Genomic DNA, 13,176 nt, shown 5'->3' on the forward strand with positions numbered 1-13,176 from the left:
AGACAAAGTTTGGTCAGATGGTTCCTTTTAGGCATGATCTGAAAAGCAAACGTAATATAAATAGACCACTCATGCCCTGTTTGAGAGTGAAAAATGAATAGGAAAAAGTATAAAATTTATTAAAATCCTCAGACAAGAAAAATCAAATGAAGTAGTATCGAACGATAAGCACAATAAAAACAAGAAATCTATTTGCTAAATTTTTTTCAGGATGCATTTACTGAAAACACTGGTATGGCTGAGCCAACGTTATTTCTTCTCTTGCCCCCCCCCCCCCTTTTTTTTTTTTTACACTTTTCAGAGTTTCATATGTTTTTTCCCAATATTTCCGATATGAAGAAAATATTGAGAAGACCAGGTTAATACCAAAATGCAAGATGAAATTAAAGGGAACAAAATTTTCATTTCTAAAATAACTGATCATTCAAGCATACGATATGCTTCAGAAATACACAAAATGACATCAATAGAACAGATGTCAGTATGCACAGATAATTCTGTATTTTTAACATCCTAATATAACTAAGCCGTTTGAGATCGACCATGTATATGAACATGCATTTATACATATGAACACGCATTTATACAAGTTTATAGTTGTTTCCACACAAGCAGAGTTCACTAACTTCTAAAATACAATAAAATCATATAAAAAGCACACGTTGTCAGCTATATTAAAAAATCAAAATGCAGGACATCAAAAAAGTCAGGACATCTCTTGCCAGACATTGGTGGCATGCAGGAGATCCAAAACCGTGATAAGCATTAATATTAAACAGAACTGAGGCACCATAGTAACGGAAGACAAAGTTTTACATAGAAATAGCCTTTAAAAGATGCCCAGACGATTCCTTACAGTGACCTTCCTATAGTCTGCAAGCTAAATTAATTGCATAAATAAGTTCACATAATAATATATATACTTTTCAAAACAATCATAAGGGAGGAAAAAATCCCAAACAACCAAGCAACACTAAAAATTTAAAAATAAAGTTTAGTTTGACACTTCTTACTTAAACCTATAGTAAACAAACCCTTATCCAAACCGCTGATAATTTTAAACTGCACCCTGCTACATACCACAGGAATTACGTGGGTCACTCCATCACCACTATCGATGACAATTCCAGTCAAAGTACGTTCTCCAACCTGCCGTGACGTCCAAGAGGCAGCTAAGGCCAACACTGCCTACATGAGAAAGAGTTTATATTTAGAAGCAGGCAGAGTGTGTTAATTTACAATCTCAGAAAATACTGTTTCAAACATTTTAGACATGTGCATACAGAAGACTATACATACTGCAGCTATACTGTACTTTAGAAGTATATATTCACTTTGTTCACCTGAACAGCAATGTAAAGTCCTGGTATGTTAAATGATTCAAACATGATTTCTGCAAGATACTCTCTGTTTTCTGGTGTGTTCAGCGGAGGCTCTGTCTGCAAAAAAAAGTTTTGAAAAAGCACCTCAATAGACTCATAATGGTTCATGCATTGGATTAGCTCGGTATGGTAATCAAACTTCTAAAATTCTCAGTGCACTCGAACAGAATTTAGTTTAAACAAAGTGATTGAAGCTTTTCAAAAATAAAATCCAACCTGCAGTAGCCTGCATCACAAAATGAACAGAATTTAGTTATAATGCAACTTTACAGATTACTTTCCTCCTCCCCCTTTCTCCCACCCCCTGGTTGCTGAAGAAATAAAAGACATATACAAAGAAAAATCCTCCAACAGAGCTACTTGTGCTTGGAATATTATTTAGTTTTCCTCTTACAAACACAAATTTTCTTACCCAGTCTCATTAACTCACCATTAAAAAATAGTGATCCTCAGGTTCAGCTCGTAGGTACTTAAAAATGACCTGCTCCATGAATCTCTCCATGAGGTCCCAGTCTTCAACAATACCATGTCGTATAGGCCACTGAAGCAAGAAAACTTGTCAATGCTCTAGATCATACAAGGATAAACAAACCCAGAAACAGGAACAGCCTAAGTCCCCAAACCCTTACATCTTCTGCAAGAATGAAAACACCTCATCTCATGGTTACTTTATCAAATCCTCCATTCTAATTTTAATTGTTACTATTTAAATAATAGTTATTTATATTTTATATGTATATAAAAAATAACTATTTAAAGTTATCTCCTGCTCCCAGGTACTTCAAATCATGATTCTATCTTGCAGGACTAGAAGCCAGAATCCAGACTCTATTCCTGATACTGCTATTGCTCTATTGCAGCACTGTGTTTTAATCTCCTTTTGTATAAATTTTGTAATTTATAAAGTTGAGAATCATACTTGGCTTCAACATGCCTTCCAATCTATAAAAAGAAATAAAGACCACACAGGCTATATATTTTTCAATAAAAATTCTGGCGGGGATGATGTTTACATTTTGCTCAATGTTAAGAACACAGCTGACATTTAAGTAATACAGTAGGATGTATAAAATATGATTTTTTCCAAGTAATTCATAAGCCAGTAACATTCTGTAAGTACAAGAAGTCCTTTACTAGGGTATGGAAAATATGATTCACAGAAAAGTTGCACTGAAGACAACCCTCCACAAAACAATTGTGACGTTCCCTGAAGCAAAAGTATCCAACACATTCCCCAGTTCATATGCTGTGTTAAGAGGATACACTTTTAGCAAGAATGTAAATATTCAGTGTTTATGACTATTTTAATAGCTAATAATTTTTAAAACTGAACAGCTGCACTGTATCAATGGATATTTACACAAGGGTTCAAGCACCAATCACACAGGACAGCACTAGTAAAACAGACATTTTAAAAAATGTAAAGCCATGAACCAAATCATGCCGTTTTTAAAAAGCAACAAAAATACTTTACAAAAAAGCAAATGTGTGTTTTAAATGGCTATCAAAAAGTCCTAGAACATTACATAATAAAAATGTGAAAATTTGGAAAGACTTCTTAAAAATACTCAATGCTTACCTTTGTAGCATAGGTAGGTTTATCTATGGCTTCATCTCCTATGAAAAAGTCCAGATCATCAACGCCTTTCATTACCCTCCTCTGAGCCTGGTCACCTACTTTGGCTGATTCTCGGATTGCAATACCTTAAAATAAAACCCAAACAAATCAAAACAAAATTAAAGCAGGTAAATACCAAGTAATGAATATTTATTTACTTAAAGATTCTTTTCCAAAAATAAAAACTGGTATGTAGAAAGCATAGTTTCCAGAAAGTAGAAATTATGTAAGCGATCTATTGACAAGCCAATATAGTAGAGTTCATTCTCATTGCATCACGCAGGATTCTGGTCACCCATTCCTCATTAACATCAACAATAACTCAGAGAAAATCTTAAAAATGTATTCTGTTACAGACTACAGCAGTCACTAAACCTGTGCAAGTGCAACATTCCACTGGAGATACTCTTTAAACCAGTAAGCAACACGATTTTCTGAGTTTCAACTCTGAGAATGAAGAGAAAGAGCACAGGAGGAGAACAAAATAAATTATGTACTTCAGAAACAAGTATTGGAGTCATTATCCCAGTTGGTGAGAAGGAGGAAGAAGGGAGGGGAGAAATCAATTTGCAGTGCTACAGAGAAATCTTTGGAGACATTTATGCTTTCCATTAGCAGGCTGCAACTATCACGAAAGTTATCAGATGATGGCTGCTATAGGCAAGAAGATGAGACAGCAAAAAACAAATCTGGGGCAAGCGATAAATAAAAATGGAATACAGTATTCCTAAAACATAACCTTATTTATATACAGTTTTCTTTTAATAGGTCACAATCAGGATCTAAATAACATACAGCAGAAAATGCAGAGTAGACAGGCATCATCCACAAACGTGCCAAATACTATCAGCACCAAAAATTACTGACAGGCAAACAATTCTTTTGGAAATGCATCTAAGCCCCAACAAGTTTATAGTTTTATGAAACAAGATTTATAACAAATTCACAGGAAACTCTTGCTATCCCACTTCTTTAACATAAGACATCTAAATCTTTACCAGTGGTTTAAGTTTGAATTTTTTACAATACTTAAAATAGTTGGACTATAACCAGTACTGCAGCTACATCTGGTACAGAGCATGTCCCCCGCCACCTCTTTGGCCCCCGATTACCTTTATTATTTCCTTATCTTTATACCTTCTACTGTGAATAGCTACAGGGCAGTCTAGATGCATTAAGTAGTAGTGAATTGACAAAGTTCACAAAAAGTAAAAGGCAGTGTTTAACATCATCGGAGGTAACCATGAGATAATAGATGCCATTATAGATGTAAATGCATAGTCAGTACTACTATTTAGAAACATATATAGCATTTGAGAGAAACTATTAAGACAACAATTAAAATCAAGAACACCAGAAAGGTATAACATTTTAAACAAGTTTAACATACTAAAAATTAAGAGTAAATCTGCTCAACAAAAGCATGTTAAATGGGCAAAAGCATTTTAATTTAAACACACACCCAAAAAGAACATTTTCTAATAGGAACAACTTTTTTGAATATTAAACTGTCTACAGTCCCAGACAATGTAAATACAGCAGACACCACCTGCACTTTAGTACTTAATTTGATTGGAAGCCTTGCCCAGATTATCCGGGCAGTAACCATGGTGTCAGGTAGACAGGAGGTAAATTGCATTCTGTCTACTCTAGAGTCCTGGCAGAAAAATAATGGAGATAAAAAGGAAATTGGACTGGAGTTCTCTTCATCTTTGTCATAGCAACCAAGAGCTGATTTAATGAGCAACGGTCCTAGCTAACTGCAAACAAGGAGTTCTGTTTAGCTACACTCTAGCCAAAGATGCTAACGCAATGAATATCACTTCCCAGATGGACAAGAGACTATGAAGGCTGAGTTGGGAGTTGGAAAGCACGTCATTTACTCATGAAACTGTTCAGTGATAGCGGTGTATATTAGAATTTGGAGGGACAAAAAATTACTCACATGATGGGATAATGAACTGAGGTTCTGTATTTCCTGCATAGCCAAGTTTTGTATACCTAGAAAAAGAATGATCACGAGGTCGTTAGATGCACTTAGATGTAAAAAAAGAAAAAATACTTTCAATTCATTACACTTCTTCAAGTGAAGGCCAAACAATCGCATACCGCATCTACATATTCTGGGTTATGCTTTCAAGTGTCCTCCTGCTGAGAAGAAAATTCAGAAGTGGTAAATATTTTAGGTGTTATTTATTTTTCAGACACCTTCGGCTTACAAATTTTGGTAGTGTTTTTTCCGAACTATGAAATCTGAAAACTCAGCTCTTGCTTCTTCATCTCGTTGACCCGCTATGACAAAAGATGGGCAGGCCACATGCCACCCTTTGGTAAAGAAGGGCTGTGCAGATCTTACCTTTCAGAAAGCTACCATGACCAAAAATGTCATTAGACTTTGCATATTTATTTAATATTGTCAAACACAGGAAAAAAAAAAATAGTGTGTCTTAAGTACAAACCACAGTTCGGGATTGCAACTAGAGTTCTGATACAATTCCCTTTCAAGCCTTGCACAAACCACTCACTTCGTCACAGGTATAGTATCCATGTGTGGTAATATACACATACTACACCAAAGTAAGCATGCATTGATAAAATGCTTTGGAAATGGGCAGAAAATGATATGAAGCATTGTCCGTCTCTTTCAATATACATATAATATCTATTTTAACAAGTAAAGGATCAAGAGAAAAAAGAAACTGGTAAATTGGGGATGGAAAAAAAAAAAAAGGAATTTTCACACAAAACCTAAAATCTCTGCATGGTGTTACTGGCTGCAAGCTAGTTCTGGTCTTTAGCAACTAGAAATAATTAACATCCCAGACTATGAAAAACAGCTCTAATTCCTTGGGGGGGGGAATTCAGAAGCAGTTTCCAAAAAAAAGGAAAAAACCCAACAAAATTAATTGAATGGCTGCAGAGACTGAAGTCTTTCTCTAATATTGTCATTAGATGGGAATAGAAGTACAATAATAGCATGATTTGAGGGAAACTAGCAGTATTCACATCCATTTTTACCATGAAAACCTAAAGCCTTGACATTCTTAAATGAGACCAATCACAATCTAGGTCCTAAAGTGAATGCAGGGTCTTTGTCTACAGCCTACTCTCAATATTTGCAAACAATATTATGCCATCACTAAAGCTCAGGGTTGTTTCTTCATTAACAGCTTAAACAGTTAAGTTCCCCTATATGGAGTATTTGGTATAAAAACACTCATTAAGAGTCAGTTTGCTTAGATAAAGAAATTAAATCAAAACTGAATTAGCAACGACCTTGGAATTTAAATATTATATTTCCAACATCTCTTCAAAGCTATAGCTTCAATAGACTTCAAATAATAGTTAGAAAAGCCATTTCCCCCAAGGCTAAAAAGACAAGGGCTGTGTTATGGGGGCAAGGGTTTGTTGTATTTTTAATCATCATTATATGGGCATATGCTTTCAGTCTAACCCAAGTGTTTATGCATACTTTCTGTAGCTCTCAAAAAATATAACCAGGACATTAAATTAGACTGATTTGTAAAGAAGACCATTACTAGTAAGAATTCTTTTTATGATTATTATTGCATGGTTTCTTCACATTTTAGAATGAGGCCTACCTAGGGAATATTGTTAAAATGTAACAAGCAACAACAGGAGTTACACTGGGATTTAAGATGCATGACAGGATACTTCCTCTTTGTTTCTCTCTCTGAAATGGGTTTTGCTCAAATGCACATAGTGAGGACCAAGGAAACCATTTTTGGATTCAAGAGACCTAGTTCTAAGAATAAAAAAAGGGTAATCAGGCAAAACCCCCATGAAAACAGCCCTTCAAGCCCCAATGACAAAAAACAGAGTCAATATATACATATACACGCATATACCTAAGCATGTAAGTATGTATATGTATTTTTATACTGTTTTTATGTATGTGTGCGCATCTATATATACATATAGATAAAATTACAAGGTTCCTGCAGTATAACCAGAACTCATTTCTTAAACTAAACTCTAGCCAAGAGGTGAGTTCAGTTTGCCATCTTTTCCCCCTCTACACACATGCTAAACTCACACCCACTCACAGTATTAAAAAGAAAACGCCCTCTAAAAGTCAACTTCAGCTATCAGTCTGCAATAGCTTTACCTTCCCTCTCAAGTAGGGATCAGCTCGCCCTACTAGAACAACTTATAAGTTACCAAAAGCCTATAGCTCCATATTTTACCGATTTATTTTTACACTAGCAGAATTAATCCCAGTTAAAACTACAGGATAAGCTTACTTCTCAGTATCAGTGAAAAATAGTTCTCTTCAAAGAACACATCTCACAGAAGATAACATCTGGAAAGGTTTCTTTTGCATGCCATTAATCCATGAAAGATTAATACTAGAACTATGAGAATAACTAAGTTCTCAGTTCAAAGTTGAAGCAAGGAAGTGGAAAAAAAATTGCTGTTCAAAAAAAAATAATCTATTTAGGATCAAACAAGACACAGACTTGAACAAGCACCCATATTTGAGGTGTTTTGACAAAACCAAATGGAAGGGTAACTCAAACTACTCTCAAAACCACTGAGGAAGAGAAAGAAAAGAGACCCTGCGGTTGTGCTGCCCTTTCTTATTCAGTAGCCTACTCACTCAGGACGCGGCAGACTCGGTCCCAGATTTTTCTTCTGCCCAGCAGGACCCGAACACATTCCACTTCCCAGAGCCATACCCAAGAGTACATTAAAGTGTTTAGGTGACCCACTTCCAGGACCTCCTACAGAGATTGTTCCCTTTCATACAAGATATTTAAATATTCATTGTCCTGAAAGGCTCTGGACTTAAACAGTTAGAGAGGTTACCTGGTCTCTAGTCCCATCTCCAATGAATATTTAAGCATCTAAAACATGGTTTTCTTTCTCCTGGGTTACAGCCTAGCAGACTAATGGTAATGCAACGTCTTGTGATCTGTAAATTACAGAGACAGCTGTAGGGAATGTGTAGATAATCAGTATTCCAACTTAATGTCATTAAAAGTAGCAGATTTATTGCCAGCGAGATAGGAACCTACTGGAAACTCTCCAAAATATAGGATACTGGAGGCTGCATTAAAGATTAGTAGAAAACTGATCCAATAGACTAAGGCTATTTCATGCAAGGGGATTTGGAGGGACTGTTCATTTAAAAAAAAAAAAAATCACTGGAAATTATATATTGTTGAAACAAGCAGTTTCTAAAAATAGCATTGTCTCCTACATACTATTTTTCCCCCAAGTGATTAGTTAGTACACAAATCAGTTTCCCTAGCTTTTGCATGAGGAATGGTCATCCTAACCATTCTCTTCTGAGGTCCTACCTTGGAAAGACAGAAAAACTTACATAGAAAAATGACTGCAAAGATATACAAATGGACTGAACTTAGAAGCAGATGCTGCACCCTCAACCACTTTAAAGAGCAGAGATATATTTTGGAAAATTCTTACTAAAGCGTAACAACAATATAATTCAGGCATTTAAAATCACAAACTCAGGCAGTTGCTTTATCTATCTCAAAATACAAGACATCCAATTTTTCTCTGGACAAGTATGCAAAAGACCAAAACCCAGCTGTGAACATTTCAGCATCTCCTCAATTTCTATTGCTTTTTGGTCCAGATCCTTAAAACAATGTGTTACATCCACAAAAAAAGCTCTGAAAAGATAGATATGAAGTGATTGAAAACAGCAAAATGTTTTAAGAAAGTCCTGTAAACAAAGAAAAAATAACCTCTCTAAAGAAAACACTTTCTCTGACAGCTAAGATGCTAAATAACTAAGTTATTACTGCCAGAACACCTGTGATGCCATGCTGCCATAAACAGACTGTATTATCATTATTACAAATATGCCTGAGAAACTCGCAACAAAAGTTCTTCATAAAGATGTGAAAAGGCACTTTTCAAATGAAGGAGGATGTGATGAAGGAACAGGAATAAAGTAAGAATGGATGAAGGAGGAAATATCAAACAGAAAAAATCTATTATGTCTGCACAATTTACCCAAGAGCACCAGCAGACACTATAAGAATAAAGTGTACATTAGAGCCAATGCTTTTTTTGAGCACTTTACAGGACTGAAGCCTGTGATTATAAACAACAGTTAATTAACTCGGGCTCCTTAGACCCAGAACAGCAATTACAATAACACCTGTTCACAAGTCTCACATGTAAAGAGCAGAGGTAATTCTTGGCTAAAGCAACTCATTTAGCATCAAAAATATAGTAAGAGGAGGAAAACGTAACATGATCTGGGGTTCCAGCTATCTTTAATAGCCCAGCAACAACAACAAAAACCACCTTAAGCTTCAAGTTTTAAGACAAGTCCAGCTCACTTCTCCCAGAAATCAAGTATTTACCTCTAAGCTCATCAGTAAGACTTTGCCAAAGTACTTTTTCTTTACTAAAAGAAACATGGAGTGACATCAATAAAATACACCCAGAATAGAAGTATTCCTCAGTGTCTGCAAATACACACACTGAAGAGGAGAGAGGTATTTTAAGACATCTTTGTTTCGCACACCCACCTACTAGTGTTCTGATGTCCACAGCTAAATGCCAGTTAATAAAACTAGTTATGAAGTTTAAAGCTACTTAAAACAGCAACACCAGAAAGGCCTGGTAGTCCTAAAAAACTAAAAATAGCATGCCCTTCTCCACAAAAAGACCGATAGCAATGTGTAAACTGATCACGAGGAAAACCTCATGCAAAGAAAATGAAGATGTAGTGCATCAAAATTGAAGTCGGACAAGTCATTTGCAAATAGTAATGGAAAAAATGGTAGCAAATTATTACCACTTTCTCCAAATTTGTCATAAACTGTTCACTCTTTATAAATAAAGAAAGTTCAAGTCATCTATCTAATAGAGAAAAGGAACATTATCTGGTCCTGCTATGGCAGTATGTTTCTTACTGAAGGTCTGTACCTATTTTCTACACACCTGTTGTTGCTTTTCTTGAGAAATTCCAGCATTTTACAGGACTGAAGCCTATGGCTGCAAACAACAGTAAATTAAAGGCTCCTTACGTGCAAACCAACAACAACAACAAGAGTCTTTTCACAAACTTCTTAAATCCCCTTACAGACAAAAAAAGAGGGATTAGTGCCTGGACAAAGCACCTCATTCAGTACCAGAGATGCAAGCAGAAAAGTGTATTTTATATACATAATGTTGCACAGTGCATGTCTACTTATACCTTTTCCTTTCCGCAATGCTCATCCAAGTTCTCAATCTGAAAGCCTTTTCATGAATAATTTGAATGAATTGTTTGAAACTTTTAACTCAAAGTAGATTCATTCTAACAATAAGAAGGTTCAGCCCACACAGAGGAAAATTCCAGAGATTGCGTATCAATGAGTCAAGCTACTTCTTCTGGCTGCTTTGGTTCAGACTCTTATTTCTTTTTGAATTCTGCAAGATAACTTATTTCAAATTCAATAATCTCATTGCTGAAAAGTCTTCCACATTTCAGTGCCCTGCAGCAAAGCCAAGCAGAAGTCCCATCAGCAGAGACACCATGTTGTCTCATATGAATTAAGATCGTTTGGAGGCACGGAAACATGAAGTCGCGTGATCTGGGGACTACCCGAACCCTTCCTGAAACAAACTGATATACATACCCACGCACACAAACTCCACCAGTTTTTCCCGTGCAATTACTAAATAGATTTTAGAAATTCTACTTAAATTACCATTTCTCTGAAAGGACACAATAAACCATTTTCTGTCCTTATTTATTTTGTACCACTGTTGGTCAGCAATATCTACTGTTAGTGCAACACTGGAATCATTCCACAAACTCCTGCAAGAGACAGACATTGCATTTAATGCATTTTCTGGATTTTGTAGTTTATACTGTAGCCTTTTTAAAGGATCCACCTAGAGCTCCCATTTCTTTCCTTGAAAAACTCTTCAAAACTGTCAAGTAATATTCCTGTAACACCAACAGTTCTGTGGAGAACAGATATTTAAAATATCTTCAGCAAATAAAGAAAAGGAACCTGGGAAACTACCAAGGAGTATCTAATGCACAAGCACAATAACATGCAAGATGGAACCCGGTCTCTAGTCTACTCCCAAAGTTTCCAGCTGTGGACTCCAGTATTCTCCACTGAGGGGACAGAGCTGATTTCTGGTAAGATGAGGTACAAACAGAAACAGGACAAGACACTTCTAAAAGTTTTGTGACAGTTGAATAAAGATGTATTTCAAAATATGAAACACTTTTTCAGGAGAAGGCAGTGTGACACCACATCGTTGGAAAGTGCTGCTTCTGGTTACCTAGGGGTTTGGGTTTTTTGTTTGGTTATGGGTTTTTTTTTGTTTGTTTTTTTTTTTAAGATGGCTCAGTTTTGGAAATTTTAAAGGTAACTTTCCAAGCATTAAATAAATGAAAACAGTGCTGCAAATTCTCTGCAGAGGAAAGGTCTATTATTGCAATAAATTGATGAAATCAATGACACTGACGCACAGCCTGTCAAGTAAAGCTATTGGCTGAATAATTACTCATGGACCGGTGTCTCCTCTCCTCCTCAGAGCTGTCTGTAATTGTTGGGCCAAAGGAAAGCTATTAGCAAGAGCACACCACATATTCAGTATCACCTTCATTACAGCTCCCTCTGACACCTCCCTCTCCTGAGGCACAGCAGAACTGGTCTATCAGATGATGAATAGGTCTTCTCTAGCCACAGACAGGTAGGAAAGACCTGTTCCTGAAACACCTCCCGCGCACAGCCTCTGCAACTTAGATTCATTTTACTCCTCAAAGACTTGAGTTACAAAACTTGTGGTTTGGCTAAATGTAGAATAAATCTCACACTGACTTGACAAAGGTGAAGAAGGGATGACCTAATGACCAAGAAACACCGACAGTATGAGACAGCCAGCTGCCATCTCACTGCTGGCCAAAGGTAATACCTGGAAAGGTTCAAGAAGATGTACATGCTGTCTAGAGGCCAGATGCAACCCGGCAAGGCCACTGTGGTCCCGGAGCTGTGCACGAAGGAGAGAGACAGTGCAGCCCAGCACGCACACCTCACCTGCCTCTGGACCACAGCCAGTGCTGGTTCGTAGCTTCCAGGCAAAGCAAACGCGTCCCCTCTCTCCAGGCAGTCATTTGAAATAAGCCATGCCCAATTTTAGCATTTTAGTCATGCAGTAGTTTAAAGTCAGAGAACACGAACAAAAATTGGACCCAGGAGGAGAAGGGGATACATAGAAACACACCAACCCCGGAGGCACACGGCCTGCCCGGGACACAGGGCTGGGGCACGGCCGGACTGCCCTGCTCCAAGCTCCCAACGGCGAGGAAGGGCAGGAGGAGGAGGGTACTCGGTGGAGGGCGACAGGCCGAGAGGGGACCGGGACACACGGCAGGAGTCCAGACCCGTGAGAGGGGAAAGGAATCCCCGGTGAGGGCACACGCCGGCAGCGGGAGGCGGCTGAGGGGCGCCGGCACGGCGGAGACACCCCCCCACTCCCCAGAAAGGGGACTGGCAGCGCCGGTCCCCCTCCCTCCCCGCACTCACCCAGTGCCTCCGTCTATCACGCAGGGGGGCAGGTAGCTCGCCATGCTGGGGAGCCGGCAACGCGGGCCCTACGCCACCATCCAGGCCGCCGCCGGCTCCCCCGGCCCGGCCCGGCGCGGCCTCACTGCATCGGCGGCGGAGGGGCGGCGGGCACCATGCAGCCGCCTGTCAGCGCCGCCCCCAGGGCGCATGCGCCGCCCGCCGCCGCCACGTGACGCGGCCTCCGCCGCCGTCCGCCCCCACCGCTCGCCGGCCGCCATCTTGGGTCAGTGTGGCGCGGGGCTGCGGGCTTGGGTGCTGCAGACGGCCCCGGCCCGCTGTCATGGGCTCTGGAGGCGGGTGGAGAAGCTTGTCAGAGGCCATGCGTGTCAACAGGGTCGTAGCCTTGTTCTGGGCTTGATGCTGTACTCCCTGTTTTCTGAGGTGTGGGCTTTCATCTGGGCCAGTGCCGCGGGCCTGTCAGCTGGGGCTGGCCCCAGCAAGGACATTCTGGCCAAGATGGATTTCATCAGCTTAAAAGCTTCTTTCAAGCCATATATGACCACAAAGGATACAGTGCATGTAGGGGGGAAGAAAGGGTTCACCACCCCCCAGCAAACACTGCAGATGCTGCTGCAGTTCAGAGCAAGACTTGCCTCGCAGT

General features: G+C 38.9%; 1 protein-coding gene across 7 annotated transcripts in view; it reads right to left on the reverse strand.

The window, feature by feature from the left end:
* ACTR3B (actin related protein 3B) overlaps window positions 1-12,724 on the reverse strand; it is a 54,019-nt gene extending 41,295 nt beyond the window's left edge. For 4 of the 7 annotated variants that reach the window (XM_075144176.1, XM_075144174.1, XM_075144177.1 and 1 more), the window contains exons 1-6: window positions 12,534-12,722; window positions 4,946-5,001; window positions 2,962-3,086; window positions 1,813-1,923; window positions 1,344-1,439; window positions 1,081-1,188 (exon numbers count right to left, since the gene is read on the reverse strand). In XM_075144176.1, the coding sequence (XP_075000277.1) occupies window positions 1,081-1,188; window positions 1,344-1,439; window positions 1,813-1,923; window positions 2,962-3,086; window positions 4,946-5,001; window positions 12,534-12,577 (540 nt within the window). In that variant the 5' untranslated portion in view covers window positions 12,578-12,722. Of the gene's footprint in view, window positions 1-1,080; window positions 1,189-1,343; window positions 1,440-1,812; window positions 1,924-2,961; window positions 3,087-4,945; window positions 5,002-7,830; window positions 7,937-12,533 lie in introns of all 7 variants that reach the window. The other 3 variants (XM_075144171.1, XM_075144170.1, XM_075144175.1) reach the window with 3 other exon arrangements.
* Window positions 12,725-13,176: the final 452 nt, after the last annotated feature.

Source organism: Calonectris borealis, chromosome 2, assembly GCF_964195595.1.
Source record: "Calonectris borealis chromosome 2, bCalBor7.hap1.2, whole genome shotgun sequence".
Lineage (NCBI taxonomy): Eukaryota > Metazoa > Chordata > Aves > Procellariiformes > Procellariidae > Calonectris > Calonectris borealis.